This window comes from Calidris pugnax, unplaced genomic scaffold (genome assembly GCF_001431845.1).
Source record: "Calidris pugnax isolate Ruff unplaced genomic scaffold, ASM143184v1 scaffold404, whole genome shotgun sequence".
Taxonomy (NCBI): domain Eukaryota; kingdom Metazoa; phylum Chordata; class Aves; order Charadriiformes; family Scolopacidae; genus Calidris; species Calidris pugnax.
This window is the reverse complement of record NW_015091151.1, coordinates 614,007-630,688: the sequence shown is the minus strand read 5'-3', so window position 1 is coordinate 630,688 and position 16,682 is coordinate 614,007. Positions and strand designations below refer to the sequence as shown.

Sequence of the window (16,682 nt, the reverse complement as noted above, 5' to 3'; positions counted from 1 at the left end):
ATTTAGTTTTATTTATGTTCACGTTAATGAGCTGAGTAAGTTCTTTAATGCATTGCACTTCAGTTCTTCCAGAAATGAAAAATTTATTGTGCACTGATAGCCGGGAAAAAAATCCTGAGTTACTAGGCCATTCCTGGCTGAGCTAATGGTTTGTTGTAAAAACAAGAATAAGCCCCTTAGTCAGCTAGGACATTCAGTAATCTGTAATCGTTTTTGAAAGATTAGGAGAAACGTTGGCAGGCACTTGCTGGAAGTTACAGTTTGTGCAGGTGAATAAAATGCGAGTGAGTGAGTTGCGGCACTCACAGATAACGCCGAGCAAAATGAAGGTGTTATTTGCCAGGTCACCCAGACAATGCCGAGGAGCTGTGGTGTTGCCACTTCGTGCCAGGGTATGAGTTTTTCCCAGTGCTGGCTGTGTGACAGGCAGCTGGCCAACACGCTGCAGTGTTTCTTGCGAGTTCCTGGAGTTTGCTGTGGGTCTGCCCTGCGCCGGTGCATGGAGAGAGAGCTCTCGGCTACAGGAACCTGCTCTGTCTTCGGGTGCAGGAGCTCCCTCTTCTTGAGAATCCTCAATGTCACCTGTGGCAACAAGAAGGGTGATGGCTCCTCTTTCAGTACCAGACCACCTCCTCCAAAGCCCGTGGCTCATGGCACCCTGCAGTGAAGACAACAGGAGGGAATTGTTGGAAGAAGGAGAGTGTGTTGGAGCACATGTCTTGGACTTGGAGCACAAGTCTTATGAGGAGAGGCTGAGGGAGCTGGGGTTATTCAGACTGGAGAAAAGGAGGCCGAAGGGTGACCTTATTGCTCTCTACAACCACCTGAAAGGAGGTTGTAGAGAGGTGGGGGTCGGTCTCTTCTCTCAAGTCACAGGCAACAGGACTAGAGGAAATGGCCTCAAGTTACGCCAGGGGAGGTTCAGGCTGGATATTAGAAAGATTTTTTCACGGAAAGGGTTATCAGACATTGGAATGGGCTGCCCAGGGAGATGGTTGAGGCACCATACCCTGGAGGTATTCAAGAGACAGGTTGATGTAGTGCTGGGAGATATGGTTTAGTGATGGTGTTGCTTTTTGTTTGTTGTGTGGGTGTTTATTTTTGTCAAAGTTGGGTTGATGGTTGGACAAGATGATCTTTAAGGTCCCTTCCAACCTAGAAGATTCTGTGATTCTGTGTTGCTGCTGCTTGTGATACAGCTGCACAGTAATGGAGAACTAAGAGCCAGAGACAGAGGGGCAGGAGGTGACCGGCAGGACAGCAAATCCAAAACAACAGAGGGCTGGAGGAGGAATTGCAATTTACTTTGCAGGTGCTTCTGTTACGCCCAAAATAAGCGCTCAAGGAAATGGGAGAAGTGCTCTTGGTTTAAGAACACACACGGGAATAGGTCCACAGTGAGTCCTGTCTTAAACTGATCACACTTCCAGGAAAGAACCAAATCCATTTCGGTCTTTATGTTGACGTTCGTTGATCCTCTTTGGAGAGCAATTTGGTAACTCTACTTTTAAAAGTGTTTAGCAACTGTAAAATTAGATTTATAAACACAATTGTTAAAAAGAAAAGATTAAGTAGAACAACATTTTAAAATATAAACTTAAAAATAAATCTACGATTGAAAAACTGCTAAATGTCTCCTCAAAGAGGAAACAGAAGTAATTTTCAACACCTTCTGTGATTTTACTTGGGACTGGGCAGTCTTTTCAAAAGTGGGAAAAGTTTATATGTTAAATTTGGTATTTCATAAACGATTCTCACCCAGCCATCATTTGCATGGGACACTGATAGGTTTCTAGAGTCGGTATAGGACGTAATCCACCTTTTTCTTCTTCCCACTTCTGGGGTCTGCTTTAAAGTCTGTCTTGAGGACAGAGAAAAAAGGATTAAAAGTGTGGCATACTGGATTAAAAGTTTGGCATACAGGAGGGTGTAAATAGCCCTTGCCTTGCTATTAAGTGTTAACACAGCTCCCCGGTTATAGCGATACCCAGCTTTTATCTCCTGCCTTACTAGGGGGGCTGGAGAGAGATGTTTTCTGTTTCCTTGCAAGTGTATGTTGGAGAGCTACTGGCTGTACATTCACTGGGCGTTGCTGTGCATACATACTGCATTTTTCTTTATTAAATCACCAAGTCAAACAAACTGTGATAGGGAAAGTGGCTCTGGGAAAGTGAAGGCTGTAAAGCTACGTCTCGTGCTTGATGTGGGCAGGGAGCAGTCCTGTGGTGCCTGATGGCCCCCCTGGCTTCTTGTTGTGCGTTGGAAATATCTAATTTTTCATATGAATGAAGTAGTTTTTAATTGAGTAGAGGAGGGAAGCAAGGGAAAGCTGTTAAAAGTGATTGCTGCTGTGAGCCTGACCTTATAGTTAGGTGCTCAGAGAGATGACATGAAGTCCCCCAAACCTGCAAGTAAACAGTTTTGTGGATTCTGTCAATGTCTCTTGAAGTCACATCTGTTCATCTTCCCTCAATGTTGTATATCCTCATGCTGCTTAAACCTGGATATAGGTGCCTTGTATTCAAGGTCCAGTTTGAAGGTTGCAGGCACTGTTTTCTTCAAATGTACCTCTCGTGTGTGTCTCTCCCTTCATCCGTGCTCTTGGGTGCCTTTGGCAGTGCTTAAAATGCTTAGCTAAAGGATCCACTGAGTGCTCCAGCCTTTCGAGCCTGCTGAAACCAGCAGTTTTGTGTACAGTATCTGAAAGCTGTAATTGAAATTACTTTGTTTTGACGTAGACGATCCGTAGATGTGTCTGTTGGTAGCTCATTACTGAGTTTGTATGTATGAAGAAATCATCTTCCTAGAAGTAGAACAGCCTGTCCTCTTTTGTTTCCTTTAAATGCGTTTTCCTCAAAATTTTATATTTCATTTCTTGAAACTTCAAACAGTGTCTTCTGGCTTGTTTATTCTGGTGAAAGATCACCTCTTTAAAAACACCAAATTACTCCTGGCTGTCCAGACTTCAGGCTTAATTGTGTTGCCTCTCTGGGGCTGCTGATACAAACTTAGGATTCCTCCCCAGATATTGCTCATGCTTCATTTTGTCTTGTTGCCATTTTAATTTTGTTTTCTTTCTTTGGGGAATGTGGAAAAGAAAAACAAAAAGATGACTGGTAAGAGTTAGCTCACTCCCTGTGGAATTTCGTGGGACAGGACAAAGACACAGCTAGAGTGCATCCCTCCCTGCTGGATTGGAGGCATGTGACAAGCAGAGGAGGGGTGTGTGAGTACCTCCTGAAAAATGTGTGAAAATCCTTCATGGGGAAAGTTACCACCTCTGGGCACCACTGATACCCTGCTGTTTGTCTCCTGATACTCCTTAATTTGATTCTTTGCAAATGCTTCATTTTTTCCCTTGGGATTTTAGGAAATTAATTATTTCGCATGCTGTCTCTTTCTGTATGCATTCACTCAAACATTTAAACCTTTGTGCACCTCCCTGTTTTACTCCTTGTCTGAAACTTCCATTCATCTTTTGATTTTACTGCTTGTCTGAAGTTGCCGGTTTGAATTCTTCTGTAGTATATTTTTCTATTCCATGAGAAGTTTCCTCAGCCGAGCCATGAGATGCTGTCTTTATGCAGGATCATGTTTTGCTGCTTCTGTCACCACAAAGAGAAAATTGAGCGGTATTGTGTAGTGACTTCAGTTGTGTGAATAAATTGAGAACATCTCTCAAGGTCCATGCTCACAGAAGGAATCTCACTTCTGTCGGCTGGTTCAGAGCCTTCTTTTCTGAATTATCTGAGGTGTTTGCTTAGGATTTGGTTAACTTGTGTATTGAGTTACTTTGTGTGTGCTTAAAATAAAGCTAGTAGCCACTTAGAGATACTGGTCTTGCTTGGACTTGATGGGCTGTGTCATCCTTCCTCCATAGTAACTACTTCCAAATGTGTTGGGCATCTGCATTTTCAGCTCTGAGGACCTGCTTAATCATCTCTTCCTGCTGTTTCCACCCCTTATCTGCCCTATTTAGTCAGGAATACTGTCAACCTTAAAGATGCACGTAACACGTCATGGCAGGCAGCAGAAGGTTTGGATCTGCTCTGTTCCCGCTTTATTTCATCAGTGCAGTAATTGCTCTGTATGATACAGGTTTGGAAGGGACCTCTGGAGATCATCTAGTCCAACCACCCTGCTGAAGCAGGTCCACCAAGGGCAGGTTGCACAGGAACATGTCCAGGCAGGTTTTTAATGTCTCCAGAGACAGAGACCCCACCACCTCTCTGGGCAGCCTGTGCCAGTGCTCTGCTACTCTCAGAGTAAAGAAGTTCCTCCTCAGGTTTAGATGGGACTTCTTATGTTCAAGTTTGTGCCCACTTCCTCTTGTCCTGTCACCGGGCACCACTGAAAAAAGACTGGCCCCATCCTCTTAACACCCTCCCTTGAAGCATTGAGAGGTGTTGATCACATCCCCCCTCAGCTTTCTCTTCTCCAGACCAAAAAGACCCAAGTAAATAGCCTTTCTTCATAAGAGAGATGCTCCAGGCCCCTAATCATTTCTGTGGTCCTCTGCTGTACCCTCACCAGCAGTTCCCTGACCTTCTTCACCTGGGGAGCCCAGAAGTGGACACACTCCTCCAGATGGGGACCTCACCAGGGCAGAGTAGAGGGGCAGGATAACCTCCCTTGACCTGCTGGTCACTACTCTTTCTGATGCACCCAACATACCGTTGTCCTTCTTGGCCACAATGGCACAAAGCGGCTCCTTGTCACCCTGTTGTCCACCAGGACTCCCAGGTCTTTCTCCTCAGAGCTGCTCCCCAGCAGGGCAGCCCCCCAGCCTGGACTGGTGCATGGGCTTATTCCTCCCCAGGAAGGCAAGAGTGGGTTTTGTAACAGCGCAGCCCTTGCAGAGCCTGCCCAAGCCACGTCCCTGGGGCTGATGGGCACGGGGCCCCTGTTGGGCTTCCTTGGCGCTCAGCCACAGACAGTTGGTCTGACGGGACGGCTATGGGAGATCTTGCAAATCTTCGCCCAGATACCCACCTTGGGTTTCCCCTGGAGGTGTCCCAAAGAGAGGGATGAGTGCATGTCTCCTGCCACACAGGTGCCGGCAGGTCACTGCTTCTCAGAACCGTGGCGCACACCGCGCCATCTCATGCTTTCAATTGGAGACGTCTCCAAAGCTGGCTGTAAGCTCGCTGCACGCGTTAAGTCTCCCGTGGTAAGGTGCTGGGCACCTGAGCCTGAGGTCCCGAGAGGCTGCTGTGGAGAAGGAGTCTCAGGCTGGGAGAGGAGCCAGAGAGGCCAGAGCCCCGCTCTGCAGTCGTGGTGGCACTTGTCCCCTGAGCAAGGGCTCCCGACTCGGGCAGCGTCACACCCACCTCACTGAGGTCGCCCAAGGACAAGGCTGTCGCGCTCCCAGGGCTTGGTGTGCCGGTGGCTCCCAAGGAAGCCCCTTCAGGCTCCCTGCCTACGCAGCCACACAGGCAACGTGCCCAGCTGTGGAGGGTGACCAATTCTTCCCGTTGCCCCGAGGCAGGAGCACGGGCAGGAGGGGGAGCCCCAGGGAAAGCAGAGCCCACCACGTCAGCTCTTCAGCAAAATGCTCCCCGCCTCTGGGGCGGCTGAGCAGCCAGCACCCCATGCCCGCCTTCCCCCCAGAAAGGATGCACACCCACTGAGAGATGCAGCTTTTGTTCCAACACACCCTTTATTCAGAACTATGTACAAAGGGAAGCTCCCGGAGAGAAGGGAGCCTCCGGAAGACAGCAGGCAGTCCAGGGGACGCAACCGCAGAGGTGGTGTGGGAGGTGGAAACCTCTTTCAGACTCCAAAGAGCGTCAGTCCTGTGAGCTGGTCTTGCAGCTCCTGGAAGTCCCCCAGTGCCTTGGCGTAGGCTTGGGGATCCTCCACCAGGCACTGGAAGAGGTTGAGTGGCTCAGCTTGTCGGGTGGCTCGGGGCAGGATGATGTCCTTGGGCAAGAAGTCATTGCCAAAGATGAAGTGATTGAGGCGTTTGTCCTCCAGGCAGCTGCGCAGGTAGGCCATGACATCCTGCAGCTGGATGGCGACTACTGCCCTGGTCGAGCTTGTCACGGCGTACATGTTGAGGAGGTGCATCACAGCCGTCTTGATGGTATAGGAGGAAAGGACTGTGCCCGCCAGGCTAGTAGTGCAGAGCTGGAGGCACTGGAGCTGGACACTGTCAGGCAGGGCCTGCCTGGGCACGTGGCTGAAGAACTTTGCCTCGGCCACAGCAGAGCTCTCTGCCCACATGGTGCCTGGGGTGAAGATGGCCTCTGGAGCCTGGCTGCTCAGGAAGAGGTCCGAGTGGTCTCGCTGCACCCCAACGAGCATCTCAACACAGAGGGATCTTCCGGAGGCACTGGTCAGCTCCAGCTTGCAGGAGCGGCGGGAAGGCAGCAGCCTCAGCCCGTAGCGACGTGAATGAGGCAGCTCCTCCCAGGCTGAGGTCACCAAGCCTTGGATCCAGCGGGCGGTCTTCTGGGCATCGAGGTAGCGGCCGGTGCAGAGCTTGTTCAGGAGGCTGGAATCCTGATTTCTCTGAAGCGCCTTGTAAGGCTGGTGGACGAAGCACAGCATGTCCCCCACACGTGTGTCCTTTGTGCAGGTGCACACCAGCTCCACATGGACACGGTGCTTTGTCGGCGCGTCCCCCACAGTGCCCAGCTCCAGGTGGAAGGCGTGCCCACAGGGGGGTTTCAGGGGCACAAGCAGGGTGTACACAGCATCATGCCCACAGGGACTCCAACCTTCAAAGGCGCTGCCCACCCCGATGGCTGGCTGCAGCACCGGGAAGAAACTCTTGGACAAGCGCTTCTGCAAGGCACCGAGGAGATCGCCCACCAGCGTTTCCATCTCCCGTCTCCTGCAGGCCACGCTCCACGCTGACCGCCGGACCTTCTCCCTCACCAGCCGCAGCTCATCATGGCAATTGTCTTCCCTTTCTTCTCCGTCCTCCTCCTCTGTGGTGTTGCTGGACCTCTCCTGCTCTTTGCTCCTGTCTGGCGCATGGGTCCTTTTCCAGAGCCCCAAGTAGAGCCCAAAGAGCAGCACTAGATCTCCAGCAATGACCCAGGACTGCCACTGCTTCAAGGGTGCAGCAAAGAGGAGGGCTCCCCAGGAAAAGTTGCTCTCCTCTGGGATCGCCACCTTCTCCTCCAGGCTGGGCTCTGTCTCCTCCAGGCTGCTCTTCTCCACCTCCTCCAGCAGCCCAGTCATCTCCATGGTCCGGAGGTCCGCACGCTGCTGCATGCAGACCCGTGTGGCCTCATCCAGCCCATTGCCAACCATGGGCGGGAGCTGGATGGTGCTCAACATCAGGAGAAGCAGCAGGACAAGGACTCTTGTCACAGCCATGGCCCGCAGAAGTAGCAAGAGAGCCGCGAGCTCCCTCACCGCTGGCGCAGGCCGTACTGGGACCGCTGTACTGGGACAGCGCCTTTTATAGCCACCCCCATTGTGATGTGTCCCCTGGGGTGTCCCAGGGGCCGCAGCGCATCACAGACACCCCTTGGGCCCCACCCCGGCTCAGCCACAGCCTGGGATGGTGAATGCAACTGTGTTTGAACAAGATTTGATGGCAAGATGTACTGGGTTCTTTACTGCCTGGAGGCCAAGGTCAGAGAGAACTGTCAGAGAGTCCACCAGGACTCTCAGGCCTTTCTCCTCAGAGCTGGTCTCCAGCAGGGCAGCCCTCAACCTGTACTGGTGTATGGGCTTATTCCTCCCCAGGTGCACCACCCTACACATGCCCTTTTTGAAGTTCATCAGTTTCCTCTCTGCCCAGCTCTCCAGCCTGTCCAGGGCTCGCTGTATGGTGGCACAGCCCTCTGGTGTGTCAGCCACCCCTCCCAGTTCTGTATCATCAGCAAACTTTCTGACTTGCAGACTAATGAAAAACAAACGTCTGCCTACTGCTCCCATTAAGATGAGCACCAGTGTGAAAGGGGTCATCCTTTTTGTGTTACCCAAAGGAAAGGGTACTTTGCATTGTCTGGCATTAAGCCACATAGAGAAGCAGACCTGGATTTTAATGCTTGAGTTGGCTTGGGAGAAAGGAGTGTTGTGAAGCCAGGAGTCAGTGAGCTGGAGAAGTGGGAGGAGAGGAAAATTGTCTGCTTTTGGTGGCACTAGCAACATAAAACTACTGGCAGTGGGCTGCAGACGGGAAGCTTGGAGTGCATGGGGTTTTTTCAGTTGCTGGGGAAACTTAGGAAGTGGTACAGCCTGTTTCTGAAGAGCAGGGACGTGCAAAAATCTCCTGTGTAGAGTGACAGTTGTCACTGGCAAGTGGTCTTCTTGCCCAGGCTCTGGGAGAGTCTGTCCTTCCACCAGAGAGGTCAGGACCTCAGCATCAGAATTACTCTCTGTCAGTTGAGGCGTGAAGCCCAAACTGGCAGAGAGTAATTCTGAAAGGAAGAGGTCTCTAAAGCCATAGCTGCTTGGCTTATTAACTCCTAATTAATGTGAGGTTGTAGGAATGAAATAAAGAATCCCTTGTTTTCTTTGCACAGATTAATGTAATGTAAATTCATGGTAAGAAGCTGTGGAAAATATTACCCCTGTGAGAAATGATTTTTTTTCAAACTGTCTTGCTTTGAAAGCATGCTTTGTGGAGCTTGGGTAGAATTCGAAACCTGTTGTTTCCATAGTTAAAGAAATAATTAGTTGTTCTTGACTTTTAAAGCCACATGCAACTGGTGACCTTTAATTTTGTCCCCTTCATCCATTACACTCAGTGTATAACAATGCTGTGTTTTCTCCCATTTATTCCTGCCAGATGCGCTAGCTTGTGGAATAATTCACTTTCAAACGTGTCCATCTGCTTTGGCTACATCAAAGACGTATTTTAGACTTTAGGCTGTTTAAAATCTTTTTTGAAATTTAAGAGCTCATTTTGTTGCTTTTGGAGAAAGAGTGTGGGAGGGCATGCCTTGCTGTAGGCCTGGAGCCTCCGGAAGACAGCAGGCAGTCCAGGGGACGCAACCGCAGAGGTGGTGTGGGAGGTGGAAACCTCTTTCAGACTCCAAAGAGCGTCAGTCCTGTGAGCAGATCTTGCAGCTCCTCGAACTCCCCCAGTGCCTTGGCGTAGGCTTGGGGATCCTCCACCAGGCACTGGAACAGGTTGAGTGGCTCAGGTCGTTGGGTGGCTGGGGGCAAGATGATGTCCTCGGGCAAGAACTGGTTGCCAAAGATGAAGTGATTGAGGCGTTTGTCCTCCAGGCAGCTGCGCAGGTAGGCCATGACATCCTTCAGCTGGATGGCGACTACTGCCTTGGTCGAGCTTGTCACGGCGTACATGTTCAGGAGGTGCATCACAGCCGTCTTGATGGTATAGGAGGAAAGGACTGTGCCCGCCAGGCTAGTAGTGCAGAGCTGGAGGCACTGGAGCTGGACACTGTCAGGCAGGGCCTGCCTGGGCACGTGGCTGAAGAACTTTGCCTCAGCCACAGCAGAGCTCTCTGCCCACATGGTGCCTGGGGTGAAGATGGCCTCTGGAGCCTGGCTGCTCAGGAAGAGGTCCGAGTGGTCTCGCTGCACCCCAACGAGCATCTCAACACAGAGGGATCTTCCGGAGGCACTGGTCAGCTCCAGCTTGCAGGAGCGGCGGGAAGGCAGCAGCCTCAGCCCGTAGCGACGTGAATGAGGCAGCTCCTCCCAGGCTGAGGTCACCAAGCCTTGGATCCAGCGGGCGGTCTTCTGGGCATCGAGGTAGCGGCCGGTGCAGAGCTTGTTCAGGAGGCTGGAATCCTGATTTCTCTGAAGCGCCTTGTAAGGCTGGTGGACGAAGCACAGCATGTCCCCCACACGTGTGTCCTTTGTGCAGGTGCACACCAGCTCCACATGGACACGGTGCTTTGTCGGCGCGTCCCCCACAGTGCCCAGCTCCAGGTGGAAGGCGTGCCCACAGGGGGGTTTCAGGGGCACAAGCAGGGTGTACACAGCATCATGCCCACAGGGACTCCAACCTTCAAAGGCGCTGCCCACCCCGATGGCTGGCTGCAGCACCGGGAAGAAACTCTTGGACAAGCGCTTCTGCAAGGCACCGAGGAGATCGCCCACCAGCGTTTCCATCTCCCGTCTCCTGCAGGCCACGCTCCACGCTGACCGCCGGACCTTCTCCCTCACCAGCCGCAGCTCATCATGGCAATTGTCTTCCCTTTCTTCTCCGTCCTCCTCCTCTGTGGTGTTGCTGGACCTCTCCTGCTCTTTGCTCCTGTCTGGCGCATGGGTCCTTTTCCAGAGCCCCAAGTAGAGCCCAAAGAGCAGCACTAGATCTCCAGCAATGACCCAGGACTGCCACTGCTTCAAGGGTGCAGCAAAGAGGAGGGCTCCCCAGGAAAAGTTGCTCTCCTCTGGGATCGCCACCTTCTCCTCCAGGCTGGGCTCTGTCTCCTCCAGGCTGCTCTTCTCCACCTCCTCCAGCAGCCCAGTCATCTCCATGGTCCGGAGGTCCGCACGCTGCTGCATGCAGACCCGTGTGGCCTCATCCAGCCCATTGCCAACCATGGGCGGGAGCTGGATGGTGCTCAACATCAGGAGAAGCAGCAGGACAAGGACTCTTGTCACAGCCATGGCCCGCAGAAGTAGCAAGAGAGCCGCGAGCTCCCTCACCGCTGGCGCAGGCCGTACTGGGACCGCTGTACTGGGACAGCGCCTTTTATAGCCACCCCCATTGTGATGTGTCCCCTGGGGTGTCCCAGGGGCCGCAGCGCATCACAGACACCCCTTGGGCCCCACCCCGGCTCAGCCACAGCCTGGGATGGTGAATGCAACTGTGTTTGAACAAGATTTGATGGCAAGATGTACTGGGTTCTTTACTGCCTGGAGGCCAAGGTCAGAGAGAACTGTCAGAGAGTCCACCAGGACTCTCAGGCCTTTCTCCTCAGAGCTGGTCTCCAGCAGGGCAGCCCTCAACCTGTACTGGTGTATGGGCTTATTCCTCCCCAGGTGCACCACCCTACACATGCCCTTTTTGAAGTTCATCAGTTTCCTCTCTGCCCAGCTCTCCAGCCTGTCCAGGGCTCGCTGTATGGTGGCACAGCCCTCTGGTGTGTCAGCCACCCCTCCCAGTTCTGTATCATCAGCAAACTTTCTGACTTGCAGACTAATGAAAAACAAACGTCTGCCTACTGCTCCCATTAAGATGAGCACCAGTGTGAAAGGGGTCATCCTTTTTGTGTTACCCAAAGGAAAGGGTACTTTGCATTGTCTGGCATTAAGCCACATAGAGAAGCAGACCTGGATTTTAATGCTTGAGTTGGCTTGGGAGAAAGGAGTGTTGTGAAGCCAGGAGTCAGTGAGCTGGAGAAGTGGGAGGAGAGGAAAATTGTCTGCTTTTGGTGGCACTAGCAACATAAAACTACTGGCAGTGGGCTGCAGACGGGAAGCTTGGAGTGCATGGGGTTTTTTCAGTTGCTGGGGAAACTTAGGAAGTGGTACAGCCTGTTTCTGAAGAGCAGGGACGTGCAAAAATCTCCTGTGTAGAGTGACAGTTGTCACTGGCAAGTGGTCTTCTTGCCCAGGCTCTGGGAGAGTCTGTCCTTCCACCAGAGAGGTCAGGACCTCAGCATCAGAATTACTCTCTGTCAGTTGAGGCGTGAAGCCCAAACTGGCAGAGAGTAATTCTGAAAGGAAGAGGTCTCTAAAGCCATAGCTGCTTGGCTTATTAACTCCTAATTAATGTGAGGTTGTAGGAATGAAATAAAGAATCCCTTGTTTTCTTTGCACAGATTAATGTAATGTAAATTCATGGTAAGAAGCTGTGGAAAATATTACCCCTGTGAGAAATGATTTTTTTTCAAACTGTCTTGCTTTGAAAGCATGCTTTGTGGAGCTTGGGTAGAATTCGAAACCTGTTGTTTCCATAGTTAAAGAAATAATTAGTTGTTCTTGACTTTTAAAGCCACATGCAACTGGTGACCTTTAATTTTGTCCCCTTCATCCATTACACTCAGTGTATAACAATGCTGTGTTTTCTCCCATTTATTCCTGCCAGATGCGCTAGCTTGTGGAATAATTCACTTTCAAACGTGTCCATCTGCTTTGGCTACATCAAAGACGTATTTTAGACTTTAGGCTGTTTAAAATCTTTTTTGAAATTTAAGAGCTCATTTTGTTGCTTTTGGAGAAAGAGTGTGGGAGGGCATGCCTTGCTGTAGGCCTGTAACGCATTGGGATAAACTCTCCTTCCTTTTCCATAGCCAACATCTTAGTAACAAAATGGGCTGGAGTTCATCCACTGCAAGAAGTGTGACAGTCATGTACCTTCTCAGACCTAAGGGAGAACAAATGTGATTAAAAGTATGTGTTCCTAATTGTATTTTGACTCCGTGTGATTTTTTTGTTTGGTTTTCACACAGTCCCATGTTTGTGAAGACTTGCTCATGGTTCTTATTTTATTTCTACAGTTTGCAACTTCATGTCTCATGAAAAGTGCCTCAAGAATGTCAAGATACCATGCTCGTGTATTGCTCCCAGCCTTGTAAGGGTGAGTAAGCGCACACTGCCTTGTCTCCTTCTTGGGATAATAGCACAAATTTGTCACTAATGAACATGGTGTAGTACAGTGGTGGCTTGTTACTATTGTAATGCTTAAATCAATTGTGTTGATTTTATAGCTGGTCAAAGGAAAAAATACATTTCCTTTGAAAAGTCCCTGCTATGGCCAACTGTGGATAGTCTGTCTTTGAAGAGCAGTTACTTGCATTCTTTAAATATTACTAGATGTTCTTACTTGTGTGTCATTACCTGGAAGCCTTGCAGTAATGGACTGGAGTGACTGATTGATATCAGTGTTCTCAGAAAACCCTGTTGTGTGCCATACTAAAGAAAAACTCTGTACACCACCAAATTTTTTACAGCAATTACATTGTACTGAGAAAATACTTAAAGCTTCTCTGCCTAGCAAAGGGGCTGTGTTTGGCTTCTGGTGATTGCTGCATCTTAAAAGTTTGCTTGTTGGTAACAAAATGAAATTTATTTATTTTCAGAATTAATAAAGTACTTGCTTTCAGATGCCCTTTGACTTTTTCTCCCACCAGACTTCGTGCTTAAGAGATTGGTTTTAAAGTGTGTGAAAGATGAATCAGCTTTAAAGAAGGTAGTAGGATGCCCTGAAGTTATTAAGAAGCTAAGTTGAGGAAAAGCAAAGTGTAATAACCACTGGGGAAAGGATGACAGAAAAGGAAAAAAGGGGAAGAAGCAGATGAGAAACTTACTAGAGAAACAGTAAAATACTACAAATACCCTAAGGAGAGCCATATGCATAAATCAAATGAGACATGGCTGTAAAATCAGAATCATGTGCATTACAGACCTTGCTGACTAAAAGCACATTTATGGGAACACATTGTGTAGGCCAGGCAACCTGTGAAGGGAAACTGGTTCCCTTCTTTGTATCCTAAAAAGCTTTACAAGTTCTTTTACATTATGGGAACCTATCTAGGGGGTGGGATGGGAAAGTTTAAAACAATACGTAGCCTGACTTACAGGAATTGCATAGAGAGAAATTAGCCACTTGTTTTTCCTAAATTTGCTTTGTGTAGATGATAATGCTGTTAGGCTTTGCTACATACTTCTTCTCCCACACATACTTTTCATCTTGAGAGGTATAACTCAGGTGGCAAACTGGTGTCTGATACATAGAAAGCTGCCAGGGAAATAGTTAGAAATACTGTTCTGAGAAACTGCAGTAAAGAGACATATAGATAGTGAGGAATGTTGTTACTAAGAAATAGCATCTAGAAATGGTTCAGTGTGCCGGACATCAGTCATGGTAGCATGGGAAAAGGAACAATAAGTCAGATGATAGGAGGTATCTTTGCAAGGGCCTTTTGGGGAATGGTACAAATCAACTGGGAAACAATTTAATTCAGAGTGTTGGCACTGTAAACATTTGTGACTGCTTCTTTTGTGAATTTGCTCTACATTTAATTCGTTGGTCAAAATACTATTTGTTCGTTTGCTTTTGCGTGGTAAAGATTTTTCATTTAAGCATATTAATGTTTCCACTTGCATCAGTAATGGATATCAGTGTAGTTTTTTTGTTCTTTTCCCAGTCCCCATTTTCTATGTGCCCCCCACATGTGAATTTTATATAATTGTTTATTGTTTACACATAAAATCTAACTATCTTTGCCCTGCAGTAGAGCTTGTTTTATCTGAGTGGTGTTGTCAGCCCTAAGAGCTGTTTGCAGTTCAGTGTTGCTGTATTTAGCTGCAATGAGTCTTGTGTGTTATCCGTGTTAAGTGATAATGATTGTGTTTTGAAAACACCGGATTGTGCTATTATTTCTGGACAGTCTTGCCCTCCTTGACATGGTTGTCCAAGCTGCATTAATCCCGGTCTGCTGTGCAAGTGAAGTCTGCCATATGGGAGACATCGTTTTGCATGCAGGCTCTGTCGAAGTAAATATTGAACTTGGCATCTGCTTAAGAAATGTAACAGAGCAAAAAACAAATTATAATCGTTTATAGAATGTGTGGAAAGTTTTCTTAATCTCCCTGCTCTCCTTTCAGATTATTTATTATTTATTTATGAAAAGGATCAACGTAGGAGGGAACACTAGTGGAATTTTTTTCTGATAGTTCCTTCTAGTATGTCAATATGCAGTGTATTACAGGGATGAGATTTTTATTTTTTTTTAAATCCCCTGGATTTCGTCTAGAGAAGATGGCAATTGTTAAAGCTTATCAGAATGTGTGTCATTTGATCCTAAGTCAAACTGATCTCTTTCTATGACCATGTGACCTGCTTTCTCGATGAAGGGAAGGCTGTGGACATTGTCTACCTGGACTTCGGTAAGGCTTTTGACACCGTCCCCCACAGCGTTCTCCTGGAGAAACTGGCGAATCATGACATAGACAAGTGTACCCTTCTCTGGATAAAAACTGGCTGGATGGCCATGCCCAGTGAGTTGTGATTAATGGGGCGCAATCCGGTTGGCGACCAGTCACCAGTGGTATTCCTCAGGGCTCAGTTTTGGGGCCAGTCTTGTTTAATATCTTTATTGATGATCTAGGTAAGGGGATTGAGTGCACCCTCAGTAAGTTTGCAGATGACACCAAAGCTAGGTGGGAGTGTTGATCTTTTTGAGGGTCAGAAGGCCCCACAGAGGCATCTGGACAGGCTGGATCAATGGGCCAAGGCCAATGGGATGAGGTTTAATAAGGCCAAGTGCTGGGTCCTGCATTTCGGTCACAACAACCCCAGGCAATGCTACAGGCTTGGGGAAGAATGGCTGGAGAGCTGCCCAGCAGAAAAAGACCTAGGAGTGTTGGTGGACAGCCAGCTGAACATGAGCCAGCAGTGTGCCCAGCTGGCCAAGAAGGCCAACAGCATCCTGGCCTGTATCAGGAACAGCGTGGCCAGCAGGAATAGGGAAGTCATTGTGCCTCTGTACTGGGCACTGGTGAGGCCTCACCTTGAGTGCTGTGTTCAGTTCTGGGCCCCTCACTTTTTTTTTTGGTGTTTTTTTTTTTTTTTTTTTTAAGGTTGGACTCAATGATCTCAAAGATCCCTTCCAACTGTGAAGATTCTGTGATTCAGAGAATAATTTTTCAGCAGGTGTTTCATGGAAATTTCTATTCCTGAGAGTAGGATTCACTTCCCAAGGTCAAGTAAAGACCCATAGAGTCGCAAGTGTGCCATGACTGCTCCAGCCTCAGATCAGTCTTGATGAGTTCACTCTTATGGCTGCCCTTACAATTTTTTTTGCACTATTATTAATCATTATCACCTGCATTTAGTATTTCAGACTGGATCTCGATCACGATGGCTGTTTCGAAACAAGACTTCATCGATCAGTCTTCTGAACAAGTTTGTGTTTTTATGGTTTGCAGGGGATATGATTTGTTTCACTGGTAAGGTCTCAGCAATTTTTCCAAATTCAAATCCTCTCTCCCCTACATTCCCATAAGTATTTGCCTACTCTGAGGTATGGTTTAAAAAAACCAAACCCAAACAAAAACAGACAAACAAAAAATCCCCAACAAAAAATGAAATAACAGTGAAACAAACCCTCTGATTGTGTGTGAAATGTGAAGTTTTATTTTCCCCTATTAGTTTGGAATTGAAGCTGTATTACAAGTTTTTTTTTACCCCTTAGATTTGCCATAGAAGTGCACGTGTGTTTTCTACATAACTGTTCTTCAAAAACTAAATGGAAATGAGAGTATATTAAAAGTGAATTTAGGGAAGTTTGGCATTTGCTCTGATTGTTTTTCCTTCTTGTCGTTTTGTTGGTGCATTGCTGTGATGGTTTCTAAACTTTTTGAGTTCAAGAAGGGTTGATAGGCTTCTCATGAAACTTTCTTGCATGCTTTTGTTCATAAAGCCAGGTTGTCTAGAAGGGAAAAATGCTGTTTTAGGTCATCTCCTTCTCCTGAAGTTTTCTATGCTAAAAATAAAACTTGGCTGTGTGGTACAGATCATGGGTAACCACTGTGTTCACGGGCTGTGACAGTGACTGGGAAGGTTGTGGTGCTCGCAGAGGTGCTCTGCATTGCCCTTGCCTGCTGACCTAAATCTCTTCCTCTGGCTGCTGGATTCCACTGTGTGCAGGTGGTTATTTGGGTCAGTTCCTCATGAACTGAAAGCAGAAGAGAGGAAAAAACCATGAAGGTTTGATTGCTGCTTCGCTTGCCTTGGAATAATAAATCCCCCCCATCTCTTTCAACTGTCAGAAATGTCTGGTGGGTTTTTGTGT

The 16,682-nt window shown here is 48.3% G+C and overlaps 1 protein-coding gene across 2 annotated transcripts in view; it reads left to right on the top strand.

Moving 5' to 3' along the window:
* Positions 1-320: 320 nt before the first annotated feature.
* Positions 321-16,682, top strand: part of DGKQ (diacylglycerol kinase theta) — an 84,128-nt gene continuing 67,766 nt past the window's right edge. Inside the window, exons 1-2 of one of the 2 annotated variants that reach the window (XM_014959222.1) lie at positions 321-392; positions 12,384-12,463. In XM_014959222.1, coding sequence (XP_014814708.1) covers positions 356-392; positions 12,384-12,463 — 117 coding nt within the window. In that variant the 5' untranslated portion in view covers positions 321-355. Of the gene's footprint in view, positions 393-12,383; positions 12,464-16,682 lie in introns of those variants that run through there. The other variant, XM_014959223.1, reaches the window with a different exon arrangement.